At 42.5% G+C, this 19938-nt stretch overlaps 1 protein-coding gene and 1 pseudogene across 1 annotated transcript in view; both read right to left on the minus strand.

Annotated features, from left to right (window-relative positions):
• Window positions 1–10804, minus strand: part of STAB2 (stabilin 2) — a 158325-nt gene extending 147521 nt beyond the window's left edge. The window contains exons 1-3 of the mRNA XM_030856195.2: window positions 10715–10804; window positions 6654–6787; window positions 4061–4176 (exon numbers count right to left, since the gene is read on the minus strand). Of these exons, the coding sequence (XP_030712055.2) occupies window positions 4061–4176; window positions 6654–6787; window positions 10715–10792 (328 nt within the window). The 5' untranslated portion in view covers window positions 10793–10804. The remainder of the gene's footprint in view (window positions 1–4060; window positions 4177–6653; window positions 6788–10714) is intronic.
• Window positions 10805–13959: 3155 nt separating this feature from the next.
• LOC115852587 (voltage-dependent anion-selective channel protein 3-like) lies at window positions 13960–14764 on the minus strand (annotated as a pseudogene).
• Between the last annotated feature and the right edge of the window lie 5174 nt (window positions 14765–19938).

Here is a 19938-nt window from a genome sequence, read left to right on the forward strand (position 1 = left end):
GGAATTGATCGTCGAGTTTTCTGGTTTTGAATAAGGTACTATTAAAATAATTTAAAAAGTAACCCAGGGCTTCCCTGGTGGCGCAGTGGTTGAGAGTCCGCCTGCCGATTCAGGGGACGCGGGTTCATTCCCCGGTCCGGGAAGATCCCACATGCCGCGGCGCGGCTGGGCCCGTGAGCCATGGCCGCTGAGCCTGCGCGTCCGGAGCCTGTGCTCCGCAACGGGAGAGGCCACAACAGTGAGAGGCCCGCGTACTGGAAAGAAAAAAAAATAAAAATAAATAACCCAGAGGTGTTAAGTGTGAATGTCTTTGTCAGTGCATCAGAAAGGAAGTGGGTTCTGCCCTTGACTTGGAAAGAAGGCTATTCCAGAGCTTGTGCTTCCTCAAAAAGGAAGATGAACATACGTCAGCAGCTCCAAAATGGGCTTATCCTTGCAGAGATGTACAGCGATAGCCAAGATCTCACTTGTCATCACCACAGAGTGGGAGACGCGAAATACGTGGCAGAGTAGAGCATTGATCTCTTTCCTGAGCCAAAGGAAGGAAGTCTTTTGAGACATTTAGTACGTTTGGCAGATGAAGATAAAGGGAAGTGCCCTTTTGCCCCAATGAGAGGACAGCCTTGGTTTTCGCGTTTTGCTTCTCTGGCCTCGAGACCTATCACAAGGAAAGACCTGAACATTCAAGGAACCCTGCAGACTCCTTTGACTGTAGGGGTGAGTAGTGCACAATTTTTGCATAGCCCAGAGCGATGCATGAAACCCACTGAAGATCCTGAATCCTGTTGGCTGCGCCTATGTTTTCGAGTAACCCACTGTTTAAGAAGGGCTCAGGGAAAGGGAGTCACTTTATTCGCCTCTCATGATCAGAGGTCTGTTTTGATTGTGATTCGCTCATTCATTTATTCATAAAATGTCTACAGAGTGCCTTCTTTATGTTATAGACTCCGCTAAGTACTTTCCTCTATATTGAGGTTTTAAAATCCCTCCTAGAGTTTTGTAGAGTAGGACTTTTTACCCGCATTTGACAGCTCAGGAGACTTGGAGAAGCAGCAAGTCATTCTGTCATTCACTACGCTGGATGTGCTCACTTTCATTACTGCATCTTAGACAAAGCCTTTTCTTGTCTACGGTGTGTCTAATTAACTTAAGATCACATTAGTTTCCATGGGTTAGAAAGAGAAAAGCAAATAAAAAATTCAATTTTATTCTGATGACTATATGAACTGGATGTGACCATGACCCTATCTGATGCTAAAAAAGTTCGTGAACTCTGGGTTAATCGCTTCATTCTGATGTGACAAATGCTTTGAAACATAAAGTGCCCGTGTGCTGGGGTGAAACAGAGCAGAGTGGTTAACACAGAAGGGCCAGGGTATCCTAAACCCCAAAACCTTGACCTTTCCAGGGTAAGGAGCATAATCCAGACATTGACTGGGAAGGCTGAAGGGACCTACCAATCAAAAGAGAAACTGCAATGCTCAACATCGCTCATCATCAGGGAAATGCAAATCAAAACCACAATGAGATGTCACCTCACACCTGCCAGAACGGCTATCACCAAAAAAACACAGATAACAAATGTTGGCGAGGATGTGGTGAAAAGGAAACCTTCGTACACTGTTGGTGGGGATGTAAATTTGTGTAGCCCCTGTGGAAAACTGTATGGAGGTTCCTCAAAAAAAATAAAAACAGAACTACCATATGATCCAGCAACTCCACTCCTGGGTATATGTCTGGGAAAAACAAAAACACTAATTCGAAAAAGACATGCACCCCAATATTCATAGCAGCATTATTTACAATTACCAAGATATGAAAGCAATCTAAGTATCCGTCAACAGACGACTGCATAAAGAAGATGAGGTGTATACACACACACACACACACACACACACACACACACAATGGAATATGACTCAGCCATAAAAAAAGAATGAAATTTTGCCATTTGCAACAACATGGATGAACTTGGAGGGTATTATGCTCAGCAAAATAAGTCAGACAGAGAAAAACAAATACTGTAAGATATCACTTATATGTGGAGTCTAAAAAATACAACAAACTAGTGAATATAAGCAACCTCACAGATATAGAGAATAAACTAGTGGTTACCAGTGGGGGAAAAGAAAGGGGGGAGGGGCAATACTGGGGTAGCAGATTCAGAGGTACAAACTATTAGGTATAAAATAAGTTACAATTATTGTACAACACAGGGAACATAGCCAGTATTTTATAACTCTAAGTGGAGTGTAACCTTTAAAGATTGTGAATCACTATATTGTATACCTGTAACATATAATATTGTACAGCAGCTATACCTCAATTTAAAAAAATGGGGGGCCTCCCGGGTGGCGCAGTAGTTAAGAATCCGCCTGCCAGTGCAGGGGACACAGGTTTGAGCCCTGGTCTGGGAAGATCCCACATGCTGCGGAGCAACTAAGCCCATGTGCCACAACTACGGAGCCTGTGCTCTAGAGCCCACGAGCCACAACTACTGAGCCCAAGCGCCACATCTACTGAAGCCCACGCACTCTAGAGCCTGTGTTCTGCAACAAGAGAAGCCACCGCGACGAGAAGCCCGCAAACCGCAACGAAGAGTAGCCCCCGCTCGCTGCGACTAGAGAAAGCCCACGCACAGCAACGAAGACCCAACACAGCCAAAAATAATAAATAAATAAAAATAAAAAAATTTATATAAAAAATAATAAAAAAATTAAAAAATGGGAAAAAATAAAATACAAAATACAGAACAAAAGAGAAATTAGAAACACGTTGGGGACTCTACCTCTCTCTTTTTCTTTTTTTAAGACAAGTTCTGCTCCAGGCAGTGGGACAGAGTAGAAAGAGAGCAGGCTTTGGTGCCAGGAAGCCCTGAACTTGAACTTGCTTCACTTACCAGCCCGAAGGAGACAGAGATCATCTTTAAATCAGATTCCTCATAGGAAAAATGGGGATAAAAAAGTCTAACTTAAAGTTTAGCTTTAAGAATGAAATGATTATATAGGCCAACTACTTCTCTATTACCTAATGTCAGCAATATGGAGTAAATGGATACTATTATTCATTTAATCATTAGTTAAGAAAATAGGAGGAAACATTATGCATATAATGTGGGCTCAACTATTTAGAAGCCATATGGAAAAAGAAAAACACCAAGGAAATAAGCCAAACTACTTATAGTTTTCTATGTGCGGCAGAATACAGGTCACTATTTTTTCTTTCTTTAAACCTTTCTAAACTTTACAAGCTGTGTACAATTTGCTTATGTTATTTCAACGAGAAAAACAAAGCAAAAGAGAAGTAATCTCTCCCTTTAAGTATTTACATCCTTAAGGAGATGTTTTCATTACATCTTAGAAGATGGAAAACAAATGGTAAATTCATGATTAAAACGCCTGATTTTTACTATCACTCCTGCCCCAAAAGGGATCTCACGTAATTTGCACGTCATATCAGGGACTTAGTCACTACTTGAGTGTTAACATCTTTAATCAGGATAGAAGTTCAATTTCAGCTGACAGATGCTATGCTTGACCAGAGGAGTCTAACTATACCATTGACTCAGGTTTGATTAGTGGTTTGATTAGTGGTTTTTCTTACAATGGAACCTGACCTTTACAGAGTTTGATATTGCATCCTAAGACAAAGTTTTAGAAGAGTTAATGATTATCTTGGTTGCTAAACAATAACTACAGTCTTTGAGGTATTGTAATCAAATATTTTCTTAAAGAAAATTGTATTGAGGTTATAATAGCCCAGCAGTCTTACTTCCTCTCTATGGTCAATAATCTTTTTTATAGAAATGGATATCCTTTCAATTGTCCCCTTTTCTGACTTGTAAAGGAATTGTCTTAAAGAGAGATCTCTAAATGGAGGAAAGCAGATATCGATATAAAAGCTGACAGGGCTAGAAAGATTTTCTACATATAGACGGAAATGGAAATTTCTAGAAAAAGATGCTAACATTCTCTTTTATCAGGCTTCCTTCCTCTTGATTTTCTGTAAAACAAGACATTGAGAACCAAATACCATCAAAGGAAAGTGTTGTGACACTTACCCATGCAGTCTGGGCCCCAGTGGCCTGGACAGCACTGAGGCTGGAGATAGTCCTTCCTACAGATATGGCGGCATCCAGGGAGAGACAGCGAGTATGTTCTGACCTCAAAGGTGTACCTTGGAGGGTAAAGAGAGGACATTAACCCATAATTAGGGCAACACAGTGAACTCTGGGCAGCGAGATTTCCATAGATTTTTATTTAGGCCTTTATACTTGCGTGTATTTTAAAATATGTAGATTGAGCACATTTTGCTTCCTAGGTAAAATAAAGCATGATCATGATTCATCTTTAATTGTAAGAAACGTGAAAAAATCAGGAAGGATGAAAGTAAGGGTGAGATATCTAAAATGTTAGAAGTGAGGTTAGTAGATGAAAGAAATGATGCTAGGTTCTAGGCACATACTAGAGGTGGGCTTCAGACTTGTCACTGAGTGTCCTAGCAGCCAATGCAAGAAGGGAAAGATCAAGAGTTTTGTGATGCACAGTACCTGGGGATTTAAAATAAACTGACCATTCAGGATTTGCACATGTTTTGCATATACCATAGATAGAAAATTTCTGTGAGAGGTGTTGTAATGTAGTGAGCAAAATTTGCCACGGTTTTCTTGCTATAATCGTGAGTTCCTTAGAACCGTTTTTGTACCACCAGCTGAGGAACAGTTCTGGAATAGCTAGTCTACAGAGGTTAAATGCTTGTCTATTTACAGGGATCTCTGTATGGATGACTTATTCTAGGACTTGACTTCAGTATATCTAGAGCCATGAATATCATTTCTTACTATGGGGCTGTTAAGAATAGTGTGATGGTGAGTTCAAGGTTGTGCTCCTAAACCAGTCCCTGGAATGTAGCTGATTCACCAAAGAGCTACTGGCTTTATGGGCAGTCGAGTTAGAGATAGAGTTGATGATTTCTTTGAAAGGTTGAGCATATTGGCAGGGACATCTCTTCACAAAGAAAGGGACAGGGGGAGCCCAAGAGAGAACCAAACTGTCCCCTCAAGAACAAGTCCTGGCATAGAAAACAAACCTATGGTTACCAAAGGGGAAAGTGGGAGGGGGGAGGATAAATTAGGAGTTTGGGATTAACAGATACACACTACTATATATAAAATAGATAAATAATAAGGACCTACTGTATAACACAGGGAACTGTATTCAGTATCTTGTAATAAACTATAAGGGAAAAGAATATGAAAAAGAATATATATATGTATATTTATAATTGAATCACTTTGCTGTACACCTGAAACTAACACAACATTGGAGTTCAACTACAATTTAAAAAATTTATATAAAAACACCAGTCTTGGGTTTGTTTCAGCATAGCTGAATGACAGATCAAAGTTCTCAATTCTAAAACAGACAGCCTGAATGCAATAATCTTATCTGCTGTGTGTGTGAGAAGTGGGGGGAAGGTGGGGTGGGATACACAACCAAATACGCACTTTGGCCGTGAAAATAAAAAAATCAGTATAAAGAGTTCTCAGTAAAGTCCCCATATAATTTTAACCTTGAACCCCAAAGCTTTCTGATGTACTTTCTCAGGGGATCTGGTTACAAATGTATGCCCACTTTGGTAACTAAGTGGTTAACTGCTGTGTATGCTTGCTAATTCCAGGCCAGGTAATGTTGGGAAACGTCTATTAAAAATGATGACTTGGGGTTTTAGGCTATAGCACAGTCGCATTAAGCAAATGTGAATTTAAAACAGTGTGATCTCACAGTGTTAATGGTTTCATTTTACACAAAATTCTTCTAATTCTTCACCCCTGAATTAAAAACAAACTCATTGAGTACTAATTTTTGAATTAGTAGACTGAGTAAATTAAAATTTGTGTTTGCGTTTGAGCTGCATGGCTGCATCCACGAGCTGGCAGGCAGAACTGCTTGTCATCCTTTGCAAGGATTAACCTTGAATTATGAGAGCTTTGAATCATAAGAGGGCTTCAAAAATGCTACACTCACATACAATGCAAGAAAGCTGTAATTCCTTTGTCTCCCTTCTTTGGGTTCTAATTAGTATCAGGGTGCATAGCTAGTTTGTAAGATGACTATCAGACCCAAGGCTTTTAACATGTTCTGACTAGAACCTTTTCCAAAGGAAACAAACCCCAGATTTTCAAAATAAAGAAGGGCAAGATGAAGGCAGAATATTTTGGTGCAATTTTGTATGAAAACATGAATTGTAATATATTTTTTAGACTCAAGGTCATAGTTGTAAGTTACTTAAGTTTGGGTTCAATATAACCTTAGAGTAAGAGAAAATCATGGAAATGCTTCGTAGTTTTGTTTTTTTTTTTTTTTTTCCCGGTACGCGGGCCTCTCACTGTTGTGGCCTCTCCCGTTGCGGAGCACAGGCTCCGGACGCGCAGGCTCAGTGGCCATGGCTCACAGGCCCAGCCGCTCCGCGGCATGTGGGATCCTCCCGGACTGGGGCACGAACCCGTGTCGCCTACATCGGCAGGCGGACTCTCAACCACTGCCCCACCAGGGAAGCCCGCTTCGTAGTTTTTGAATTGGGAGGTTTCAATTTGGATTCACAATCCTTTGAGTTCCAAGACTCCAGCACACATATTTTCTCATAATGGGTACCTGCAATCTCGGATCCCTATGGTGCCATTGGTAATCTTGGTGTAACCATCTGGGCATTTCATTCCAAAGTTGAATGAGCAGGATCGGCACTCAGTCCTAATTGTAAGGCGAGACTTCTTATCACATCTTTTTGCCTGTGAAAACATTACAAAAAAAATCAAGTCCCATTAGCAGAGCCTGGGTTGACCAATCTTCTCCATTAGCTTCATGTAAATGAAACGACAGGGATGGCAATGAGGTTGATTGGTAATGACTGGTGGGTCTTTCCCTCTTATCTGCAAGGAGTGTTGGAATCAACAAGCAATGTCTACCACGGCTGTGGGCAAGGGAAGGTGCTGCTTCTACCACCCACTTGCCATAACTGATCTCAAGTCTGGAGTCTAGCAAAGTAGAGCAATGTCGCTATTTACACATATCCAAATGCGAAACCGGAAGTATACGGCAGGGTACACTTTTCAAATGGGAAATTGTAAGCAGGTTATTCAAGATTAATTGATCACAGATCAATAGGTCTCAAGAATATTCTTTCAGCATTGATTCCACAGGAATAGTCTAGTTTGGGTGCTAAATGCTGTGAAGCATACAGTTCCTGCTCCAAAGATGTTTGCAATCTTTTGATGATAATCCAGCTAGAACGTGGGTTACGTAAGAGCAGAGATCTTTTCCTGTCTTGTTCTCTGCTGTACCTTAAGCACCTAGAGCAGCGTCTAGCACACAGTAGTGCTTAGTAAATATTTGACTTTTTTTTTAATAGATCTTTATTGGAGTTAATTGCTTCACAATACTGTGTTAGTTTCTGTTGTACAACAAAGTGAGTCAGCCATATGCATACATATGTCCCCACATCCCCTCCCTCTTGCGTCTCCCTCCCACCCTCCCTGTCCCACCCCTCTAGATCATCGCAAAGCACGGAGCTGATCTCCCTGTGCTATGTGGCTGCTTCCCACTAGCTAACTACTTTACATTCGGTAGTGTATATATGTTGATGCTACTCTCACTTCGCCCCAGTTTCCCCCTCCCACCCCGTGTCCTCAAGTCCATTCTCTATGTCTACAACTTTAATTCCTGCCCTGCAGCTAGGTTCATCAGTGCCCCCCCTTTTTTTTTTTAGATTCCATATATATGCATTAGCATGTCGTATTTGTTTTTCTCTTTCTTACTTACTTCACCCTGTATGACAGACTCTAGGTCCACCCACCTCATTACAAATAGCTCAATTTCGTTTCTTTTTAGGGCTGAGTAATATTCCATTGTATATATGTGCCACATCTTCTTGGTCCATTCGTCTGTCAATGGACATCTGAATGAATGACTTGTGGGAAATCACAGACACACTAGAAATAATCACTTGGCAACATCAGGTGGCAGAGAATTCACTGTTAAAATGAATGACACAGATACTCTTTGGCCTCGTCTTCAGGATCCCTTGTGCGCGATCCTGTTGCTGATCCTTCATGGATATGATCCTCTTTCTCAAGTTTCCTTCATCTCCCCATCAAGCTTAAGAAGCAGCAGCTTTGTAGGATGAAGAGACACTGAACTTGAGGCTCAGAAGACCTAAGTTTAGAATCAACTTTTGTATGTTGCTAAGCATACAGTCTTGAATGAATTCCTTACTTTTTGCCATCATCTGTAAAGGGGGGATATGAATAACCACCCTGCAGGTTACTGAGACCTGAGTGATATAACACGTGCAAATCACCTAGTCCAGTATCTAGAATATCATAGGCCATAAATGCTTGTTCCTGTGACATTTCTGTTCTTACCTGTGTTTGGCTTGTTGCCTCTCCTCATCGGAGTGTTCTTTCCCCTCCCCTTGGCTATCCACACCTCAACACCCTGTGTAACACCACGTCCACAAAACCACACTCATTTCTCTTCCTTTTCTCGACTTCTCCCTATGGCTGGACAGTGGAGCACATTCTGTTGTCTTTCTCTCCACTTAAAAACCCCTTGCTGGAGAGGACCACTTCTCCTATTTCTTTGTCATCCCACAGCTTATCCCCTGGGCCCAGCATTAGGTTACGGGTGGTGGGAAAATAACTACTTCTAAGTTCATTGAAATACGTAAAGGCTGCCTAAGAAGAAAGCTTACATTTACAGGGCAATATATGGTTATGCACGCTTCCAAAGGCATCATCTTATCTGATCTTGACCTAAAGACAAGTAGGGGAGGTATCATCATCCTCATTTTAGTGGGGAGAAAACTGAGGTGGGGGTAGGTCCAGTGACTTGCCCAAGGTCACACTGTCAGTTAGTGGCCTTATGATTCCTTGATCAGTCATTGCTCTTCCCCATACTGTACAGTGGTGTATAGAAAACAAAATCTGTTTTTACTGGCAGCTTTCATTTGGTGATCATTATGAACCAAAACAACACTAGAATGTTCTTTGTGAAATAATAAAAGCCGCTCTTAGATATTGTTTGAATTGATTCCCTTTAATGGTTAGGGCATACCTACGCTTCTTTTAAGTAGGATTTTCTTTACATTAGGGTTTCCCATTTGGACAAGTTTATGGGGTGACAGTACTTTCTCTTTTCTTAGTAAGCCAGAATACTCTCTCTTCAAGGAACCCCTCGATCTTCAGACTGTCCTTTTCCAATGGAAAGGCTCATTCTCTCTCTCACACAGTCCCGTCTAAAAAGTAAACTCAGCTTTAAAATCAGTCAAGGCCTGACTTGTATACTAAAGCAAGCACTCCACAATGATGATGATGGTGGTGACGTGGATGATAATGACTGCTGTCTGTGGAGCAATGATGGGGAGAAACTGAGGCTTAGAGGGACCAAGTAACATGCTCAGGGTTCAACAGCTAGTAAGCCATGGAGCAGTGACTGGTCCTCAAATAGCTGTTAAACAAAGAGAAGCCCCAGTTCAAACGTGCCCCTATCTAACCTCATAGCTGGAGCACTTAACCCTTATGCCATCTTCCAATGTTTCAGTGAAAAACCTCATCAGAGTATAGCCAACTGGAGTAAAACTGGTGTTGATAAAAATGTGTCTGGCACAAAACAGATTCACAGATACAGGGAACAGAATCGTGGTTGCGAAGGGGGTGGGGGGATAGGGGAGAGATGGACTGGGAGCCTGGGGTTGGCAGATGCAAACTATTCTATGGAGAATGGATAAATCACAAGGTCCTACTGTACGGCACAGAGACCTATGCTCAGTATCTTGTGATAAACCATAATGGAAAGGAATATGAAAGAAGAGTATATATGTATGTAAAACTAATTGCCTGGCACAGATGCAGAATCATGGTTATGTTTTATTATTAATAGAGCAGAAATCCTATCTCGTGAAATACATTTTAAATAAATCACTCAGACTGCCTCTCACATACCTCCGCTTTATTTATTTTTAGTTTTGTCTGTGCAGCATGCAGGATCTTAGTTCCCCACCCAGGGATTGAACCCATGCCCCCTGCTGTGGAAGCATGGAGTCCTAACCACTGGACTGCCAAGAGAGTCCCTCACATACCCTCCTTTAGCCTGGACTTGCTGCAGAACTGGTATTGAACCTGCTATAGGATGACAGCTCACACGAGCCTGCTGGGCAGGCAGGAGTGCTGGCGTCATTCACGAGGACTGGCTATTCGACTGCCCTGGGTACTTCCGCTCAACTCGCGGTAGGCAGATGGATGGATTCCTGACACACTTGCTGACACTGTGTTTCTCAATCAGTTATCACCCAACCTGGAATTCCCCAGAGCTCCTCTCTACTCAGCTCTCTACAGCCATTGTTATTTTCTACATTCAGAATGATGCAATGGGAGGTATTCAGTAAAGCAGACTGACAAAAAGGATAGCAAAATCCACAATAGATAGAGGGATGTTAGCACTTAAATCAGAGATCCCAACGATGGCATTTTAACGCAGGAATAGAACAGGGTTAGCACCCCTTCGGACAGATCCCCATTAGAATCCTATTCTCCACAAGCTTTCTATTTTGTGAAGTCCAGATAGTACCATTTACCTAGCACAACGTAGGAAAGCAAAAAAGCGTATGTACACAATCGTGAACGTAAACACATTTAAAAAAAACGCAAGTTTCATCTTACCTGCTCTGCAGTCTCAGGCAGGGAACAGAGAGTTTGTGCCGCCAATCCAAGAAAAAGAAGTATTAAAATTTGTAGCATGGTGAGGAAATATTTGCTTCTTCTCCACGTCAGGCACCTGTCAGGACTATTTAGCTACATTAACTTAGTCTGATGAACGCCCAGTGAATTCTTTCTCATTTCAGTGTTTGCTTTTAAATCTCTTCCTCTCCTTTTCCTGGATTGAAACAGATGATCTGTGAGAACTGCCTCTAGACAGGAAAAATGGCCAATCTAGGGGTCGTGGTGAAATCGGCCACTCTCAACTGTATACACGTCTGGCTCAGTGACAGGATATCCTCAAGGCGCTCAGGCAGAGACAGGGGCCGGAATTTTTGCTGCCTTATGAAACTCCCAAGAAAAAGCTCCTGCCTCCTACTGCCCTGCCCATCCGCCTCTGGTCCTGCCTACTTCTGGCCCCAGGCCCTGCCAACATTCACGCAGCCATACCATGGAAAACTGCAGGCCTCTCCCCCTGAATGCAAAGGTCTGAGCTTGCCATCAGGCAGTTTAAGCAGGGATGCCCATAAATGGGCACAGTTCCAGGCATGGAGGGGATGTTGCAGAAGGCCGGGTCCTTGACTTGGACGAGGATGGTGGCAAACTCTACCACAAAGAAATGTCTCTTTGCAGATGCCATTGGTTGGGTTTTTGACCCATCCTCTCCCCTATTCCAGGTCACTTCAGTAACAAATAACTGAGTCTACAGATCTCATCTTACCCTTCGAGGCCCGGATCTAATGGCATCTCTTCCAAGAAGGCTTCCTGTCCTGCTCCTCCAATATCATCTTGGAGACCTTCCCAGCATTTTGCGCATCATTCTACAAAAGCCCAGTCATATCCATCATAATTCTCTGGTTTATATGTCTGTCTCCTGTGCCCAGTTGTGAATTCCTTGCAGAGAGGGGCTAGCCTTCATCTTCTGTGTCCCCAGCAGCTTAGAGCAGAGACCTGCATTTGAAAGTAAGAAAAATAACAATAGCCAACATTTGTTGAAAACTTACTATGTGCTTCTCACTATGTTAGACTTCTCCATGGATTAACTATTTAATCCTCATGATTCTTGGTGAAATAGGATTGTTCTCCCCATTTTATAGATGTGGCAACTGAGGCAGAGAGGTTAGGCAACAACTTTTCCAAGGTCACACAGCTAGTAAGTGAGGATCCAGTTTTCAAACTGGGTGACGCTAGATCCAGTACTGTTAACCACTACCCTCTACTGCTTAAAACAATAGCTAATGAATAAATAGCAGGTGGTGCTCCGATCTCATTGACATGATAGAAAACTGTCAGGCCGAGTAACACAAAGGATAACGTCTGTGCTAATCAACAAGACAGGCTTATGAGGGTACATCTCATGACACTGAGTCGATTGGGAGACTGGCAGTTAGAGACTAGCTTTGGTTAAATAATCCTTACTCTGCAAAATCTTTCCCTCTGGATTTTTGAAATAACATTACATTATATTGATCAATAATCCAAGAAAATTCTGGTACAGATGAGCCCTTCAGAGGCTAACCCAAAGGTCTGAATGAGAAGACGCCAGATGAGGAAGTCCTTACAATCCCTTGGTTCGGTGGATTTCAACCTCATTTAGAATTTTGGAGAAGCTTAATTTTTTTTTTTTTTCCAATGTCTACCCTACTTCAGAACAATCAGATCAGTACGTCTGGGGGTGGGGCACAGAAATCGTATTTTTCAAAGCTTCCTAGGTGATTCCACTTTCATGGATGACTGCTGCTTAAGGAAAACATTTTATTGTGTGAAGTCAATGAGACTGAGGTTAATCTGTTATAGCAGCTGTGTTACCTTAACTAATACGTGAAGGAGAGAAATTGGAAGCTTTTTTCTGATTGTTTTCTCTCTGAAGAACATGGATAAGTGTCTGGGTCTTGGAATGGGTTAGATTCCTGGAGGGGGGAGAATGAACCATACTTGCATTTCCTAAATAGTTGTGGAAGATGCTGCAGGGGGTGCTGGGGAAGAATTCTATCAGATAATTTGGAAAACCCTGCCTCTGCCATCCCTTTCTTAGGGATTGACCATGCTGGTTAGCTCATTAAAGGTTCTGAGACATCCCTCAGTAAAACATAAGGTAACAAAACCAAACAAAAACAGTTCAACTTTGCTTAAGGCAGTATTTTCCAGAACTCTTAGACCAAGGGATGTTTTCTCTTTGCAAACTAACCTTAGCACCTCCAGATCTATGTTCTATTGCTCTTGCAATACTAGGGAAATACTATCCTAGATTTTAGCAGGTTGAATGTTGCATTTTTAAATTACCAGAATGTAGAAGTTTGCTTGCCAGGGGCCGTGGGGATTCCGCAGTTCAGGACCTGTTCATAGACTTTATCTACTAGTTGCATTAGAAACATTTCTAAACACGTGGATTTGTTTAGGAATTGAATAGTTTTATTTCTGTGAGGCTCATTCGATTGCTATGAACAGAGGTTCTTCAAGTTATTTCAAATCCCTACCACTGCCTCCCTGCAATGAACAAGTGCTTAAAATGGTGCCTAGCACATAGTGGGTGCTCAACCATTCTTAATATTATTATTAGAATATGCTAATGTCACAGACAACAGCTACACAAATCTACACCCTTAGCCCAGTGTAGCTGTGAGGTAGCTCTGGATTTCCTCTGTCCCGGGTTGACACAGTTCTGCTGATCTGTGTGTCCCTCACGGGGTGGCATGTCATTTTCTCTACTGCGGTCCATATTCCTTTTTGCTGATTGTTATAGTTTGTCTCTTAACCATTCAAAGTTGTTTTCAGACAAGGATTTTTTTTTTTCCCAAATGTGTTGGGTTTATTTTACTCTGATGCAAAACCAAAGATTCCACTATCGCACAGAGACCAATATATTACAAGGTCATGAAAAAGTGGTGCAGGACGTGTGGACAACTGGAGGGTCAGGTCATCTCCTTTGTAACATGACACTACACCGTCGCCGAGCAACACACTGAAAATAACACTGCGGGACTGAACTGAAATGTGGCACGAACATGACAACTTCCGGGCATGCCTTCAAGCACCTCCCTTAGGATGGACTCGATATCTGGGCTTCAGTGTGGGGAGGATTACAGTTCTTTGGAAGAATAAAAAGTTCACACTTTTGAAATTTCACAGAAGAATTTTAAGGCCAAAACATAGTGGGTTCATTTCTTACCACCTCCAGGGACAAAGCTGATACTTTATTCAAAACCACATTAAGCTTCTAGTTCAAATCCCAGCCCAACCTTGTGTCCTCCTGCACTGAAGTTCTTTCCATGGATGAGAGCTGACAGGGTCAGTTTCACTCCTGGTTGAAGGGCCTGAGTACAACCCAGTCCAATCAGGCTGGCATTATTTACTTTAGCAGATAGAGAAGTTCTACAATCCAGCTTGTACTTAGCAGCGATGCCGAAACGTGTGTTGTTCCTGCCTGCCGTCCACACGAGGTTTATTGATGTTTCAATCTTCTTGTTCACCTTCTGGGAGATCCACCCTCCAAATTCAATACCATCGTTCATGTGAGTATGCAGCTGGTAGTCTGCGGCCCTGTAACCCAGGGTGAAATTATTCTGTGACAGTTTCGATTTGGCTGTGTCTAAACTCATCTGAGAGCCAGCAAGCCAACCTTCAAAGGCCAACACAGCCCAGCCACAGATGGTTTGTCCAGAAAAATCTATATCAACATTATTGCCAAGACTGAAACAATCCTGTTTATAGGAGGCCTTCAATTTCCCACTCTTCTTTCCTGTGTTCGGGACAAATATGGTATCGAGTGTCAGTTTCAACCCTTGAGTTGAACTTATGCCTTGAGTTTAATGAACTTGAGTTGAGTTTCAATTTATTCTCCAAAGAGATTTCTGTCCCAAAAGTACTGTCTGTGTTCTACTTTGGGGTGAAGGTCAGCCCATAGTTACAAATCTTGTATTTGGTTTCTAGGTTGCCTAATGCTTTCCCTGTAACAGTGTAAGCATGACCAGAAGTAGAAAATTCCACTCCACTACATAGATCTATTTTGACCATGCTAAACCCATATCCTTTGCTGAAGACATCCTCGGCAGACTTTCCTAGGTCACAGTAAGACGGCGTGTTACACGTATCTCTGACGGGATGGCCCGTCCGCTCCGCCAGGGCACCGCTGAAGCCAGACGAGGATTTTAAATCAACAATACTACATAGGTAGTTTGTTCTCTCCAGTATCCCCTACTACGCTGCACTTAAGACCTGGGAATGGCTTTCTCCTGCCCAGGGCTGCCCTCCTGCTCTCTCATTGCTTCCTCCTTATGTCCCCCTCGACTAGTACTCACCTCCTCTGTCCCCGCGATCTGTCCTCAGCGGTGACAACATGAGAGGTGAGAGTTTCCTCTTGGGTGAGAGGATTAATTTCCTGATTGGAATGTGGAGGCTTTTCCCGTATTGGAAAAGGCAAAAGAGGGGCTGGGACGCTTCCTGGGTAATACTGTTGTGCATCCCCTATGGCTATAGCATTCTGAGTTGTCAGTGGTCCTTTCTCTACATCATGCCAGCTACCGAGACTTTAGTCCTTGGTCACTTGGACTAATAAAGCATTTCACGTGTGCCCTGACCAGCATTCCAAGGAGGGAGAATCACCATCCTCGCCATCACCAACATTAGCGTCCTCATCATCACCATCACAAACACACACATACCTTTCACACATGCCAGACATTCTAAACTTTTAACTCAGTCTTCACCGCAAGCCTAGGACAGAGGTATTAGTATCATATACTATCCCCATTTTGCAGTATGAGACAGAGGCAGACAAAGGTTTACTCACTTGTCCAAGGTCACAAGGCTAGTAAGTGGTGGAGCGGGGACTTGAACCCAGGCAGTGTGAAGCCACTGGTTGATGCCAAAACATCATCTCCAGGAACTGCTTTGGATCTTGAATCTTGAACAAGATATTTCTGGACCTTGTGAGACGGCCAACGGGTCAAAGCTTATGCTTCTGAAGTAGAACAAACCTGTTTACTGGGGAATCAATTGTATCTTTTGCTTTGCAGGGGAATAAAAAAGGCCAGAAATTGATATCTAAGGTGAGTTTTCTGGTCAAGATTTATTTTTCATTCTCCCTGCAATTTTTGCTAGACTAAGGAAGAAAGAGAGCTCAGAACAGCAGCTACCTGTTGGTCTCTCTTGAGCAGCTGTCTAGAAAATTGAAAAAGTTGCTTCACGTAGGTTCAACAAATCCAAGAACTCGTAGAATTTTTCCAAATGAAGATGGTGCCTTGGGAAGTAAAAACTTAGAAAAGGGAAAACAATACTACATCCCTGAAAACTTTCAGCATGAGAAATCGTTACCGAACCAGGTTCGACTTGCTCGCTGCACAGCAAGCCAAAAAACGCTAACGCTGAGGTTTGCAGCGAAGAGAGGGCTTACTCGCAAGGCAACCAAACGAAGAAACTGGAGAACAAACTTCAAATCCACCTCCGCGAAGGCAAGCGGCTCCGGGGCATCTACGGAACAACTAACAAAGAAGCAGGACTGTCTGAGGCGTGGGGAGCGTGGGGAAACTGATTGGAAAAGGGGTGGTAATTGACATTCTGCGCAGGTGTAACTAGGCTACAGGCCTCCGCAAGTTCGAAAGGTCACTGGGCGGACACTCGCGCATGCCCAGTTGGAGAGTCGGTGGTCTTAACAGGTCTTTACCAGCTCAGCTCGAACTAGACGCAGCTGACTTCAAGCTCCTGACGACGACTCAGGCAAACATCTTATCGTTTACGCTACATGCAGCTTGGAGGACTTGTGAGTATTTTGCAGCAACAATTAAAACGACCTTGATTAGTGAAGGCAGATAACAGGTGAAATGGATTTAACTAATGATTACCCACGGTTTCAAAATCAGAGAGAACTAGCTGGAAATGTGGTCCTTGATAAAATTTAAATTCAGGCCAAGGTGGAACAAACAGAACTAACAAAACAGACTTTCAGAATCTCAATTCATAATTTCAAGTAGCATTAAAGGTAGTCTCCCAGGAGAAGAGATGTATTTTTCTATCCTAGCTTGTGGATTTTATGCTGAGTAGGCATTTTCAGTGGAATCCAGTTTTATTATAGGAATAGCTTGCTGTTGATTCTCCTCGATATTCTTTTTGTGTACTAATTGGGTAGAATTCTTGGCACCTGAAACATCTTGGCCAGAGCACAATATAGTTTCTTCTCTCCTTCATATCTTATGTCAACATTGAAACAATTCGATAGTTGTTTATATTCCAGATATAGAAATTACTAAAAAGAAACCCACATTCTTCTGTTTTTTTTTTTTTTTTAAGCTGTTTCTTGTACCCGTCTGCTGAGCAATGTTGAATTCTTTTTTTTTCTTTGCCCTTCTCCTTTCTCTGCTTTGGGTAAGAATAGCTTCCACTTTTCTGAATCAAAGGACTTAACAAGCTAAACTGAGAGTAGCCTGTAGTTTAATATCATGGTTTGAAATAATCTCTTTAAAAAGTCTTCAAGTAAAAGTCTAAGTAATATTTTATTTGGCTTGATTTATATAGGTAGTTGTCCTGAATACTCCCTAATACCTTTGATTGTATAGACATATGTCGTGTTAGTAGGATGATTTTTTTTTTCTTTAGTTGCCATCACACTGTAAATTTCACTCATTCTTTCATTCATTCAGCAGACATTTATGGAATGCCAAACACTATACTGGGCTCTGAGGACACAGAAGTGGGTAAGTAACATTGCCTGGTGCATTATAACTTCCACCATACTTTTGCACATATTATCTTAAATTTTATTACAACCTTGGGAAATAGACTGGGTAAAAGGTGATATCTTGATTTGGTAGATATGAAAATGGAGGCCTAAAGGAGTTGAGTGATTTATTCAGTGTCAGTAAGTTAGCATGAGCTAGTAACAGATGCCCGGTAATCTTACTCTAATCGTGTGCTTTGCCTGTTATGATAGACCACCATTCTGATAGCTGATGCCTAAGCTGATGAATGGATTATCTGTGGTTCATCTAATTCAGTCATTAAAATGCTAAACTGAATTTAGTCCTGTCTACTTGTTGTCACATGAGACAAGGTCATGGCCACCAGAAGTCCTGAAGAGCAAATATAAAGGCATACGGTTGTGATTCATACAACTACAGGCATACTTGGGCCAGAACTGAAGTGTCACCGATTCCAGATGGTCCATTCCGTGATCTACTGGTCTTGTTGTCCATGGCATAGCATGACATGGGCAAATTGGATGGATTGAGGCTTCCTATTCTATGTAAAAGGACTTAGCCATGCTCCAGGACCAGTTACCACACCAGCTCTACAGAGCACGTGGTGGAGCACACACCCGCCACGCATGCCTCTCCCTTCATGACTTGTCTAGTCCGGGAAAAATCTTCCCCTAAAGAGCCACTTGATTAACTCCTTCATTTCCTTCAAGCCTTTGTTCAAATCCACCCTCTCCATGAGACCTATGCAGACTACTGTACCGAAAGCTCCCACCCCGCTACTCCTGCTTCTTCTTATCCTTATCTTTTTCTTTTTTGAAATTTTTTTTGCGGTATGCGGGCCTCTCACTGTTGTGGCCTCTCCCGTTGTGGAGCACAGGCTCCGGACACGCAGGCTCAGCGGCCATGGCTCACGGGCCCAGCCGCTCCGCGGCATGTGGGATCTTCCCGGACCGGGGCACGAACCCGCGTCCCCTGCATTGGCAGGCGGACTCTCAACCACTGCACCACCAGGGAAGCCCTTATCCTTATCTTTTTCTATCTCCCTGGCGTGTATCACTTTCTAAGTCACCATACAGTCCACAAGTTTATTGTATTTATTGTTTGCTGCCTCTCTCCCTAATTAGAATACATGCTCATTTAGGGCAGGGATTTTTGTCTGTTTACTTAACTGATAGATCTCAAATATCTGGAAGAGTGCTTGGTATACAGCAGGGGCTCAATACAGATGATTGACAGAATAACTCACAGAAGTGAAAATTTCTCAGCTATATAGATAAACAGGTTGGATAATTTAAGTAAAATACCACCATCACCCCCCCCAAACATTATTGAAACATACTCTTCTTTTTTCTTTAAATTCCCTGAGCCCAAGATCAGTTCTTTCTGTTCTTGATGCCACTCAGCTCTGCCACAGCAATCTCCTCTAAATGACTCATTCTAAAGTGTCCTTGTTTCTTGGTGAGTTTTTTCCACATCGTTTTCTTTTGGATTATTATTTTGATACCTGGGAAATCAAATTCTTGTAACTTGTGTTAAATATTTTTCTATTTCTTACAAAATGGTTTTAATCCACAAGTCCCAGACTCTTTCCATCTGTGATGCATATTGGTTCAGAAAAGAGAGTTGGTTCAATACATACAAGGGTCAGGCTCCAGTTGTGCCCCAAACCACTGACCCTGACCTCAAGCAAGCCCTTCAACCTCTATGATAAAATAAGGGGGTTGAGTGACATGATATCCACTCTGCTTCTCCACATTTACAGGATATCATAAACCATTTCTTTTCACGTTTCTCACCCTAAGATTTCTCTCCCTCCAAATTTCGTTAAGCCTTGAACACCTTTGGTGGTTGGCTTGAAATCTGGGTGCATCCTAGAGGACTATAGGTAAATTATTTTCTCCCCCAAGTCATCTGAATTGGCTTAAATCCCTGAAAATGACTTTCTCAAAGGAAACCAACATTCTAAGATTTTGAGGAGAGTGTAGTGGGGCTATACTTAAGCTAGGATTTATTGTCATGGCGGTGTTTTGCCTAAACTATTTCATCAGCCTGCAGAGGTAAATATCAGGCCGAACCATGCGAAATATCACTCTTTTAAGTCAAAAATGGACTAAACTTCACATGGTGCACCCCACATGTACCTGTGCAGCACTGTTCACGATTTGGAAATAGTTTAAACTTTTAATCTTCAAGGAGAGGCATCCTCTTAGTACCCTGCCATTTCTCAGGGGCTGAATTTATAGGAAGGTTATTATTGCGAGTATAAGATACCAGGGCTTGGGCTTTCCTGGTGGCGCAGTGGTTGAGAATCTGCCTGCCAATGCAGGGGACACGGGTTCGAGCCCTGGTCTGGGAAGATCCCACATGCCACGGAGCAACTAGGCCCGTGAGCCACAACTACTGAGTCTGCGCGTCTGGAGCCTGTGCTCCGCAACAAGAGAGGCCACGATAGTGAGAGGCCCGCGCACCACGATGAAGAGTGGCCTCCGCTTGCCA

The sequence above is a fragment of the Globicephala melas genome, chromosome 10, assembly GCF_963455315.2.
Source record: "Globicephala melas chromosome 10, mGloMel1.2, whole genome shotgun sequence".
NCBI lineage: Eukaryota > Metazoa > Chordata > Mammalia > Artiodactyla > Delphinidae > Globicephala > Globicephala melas.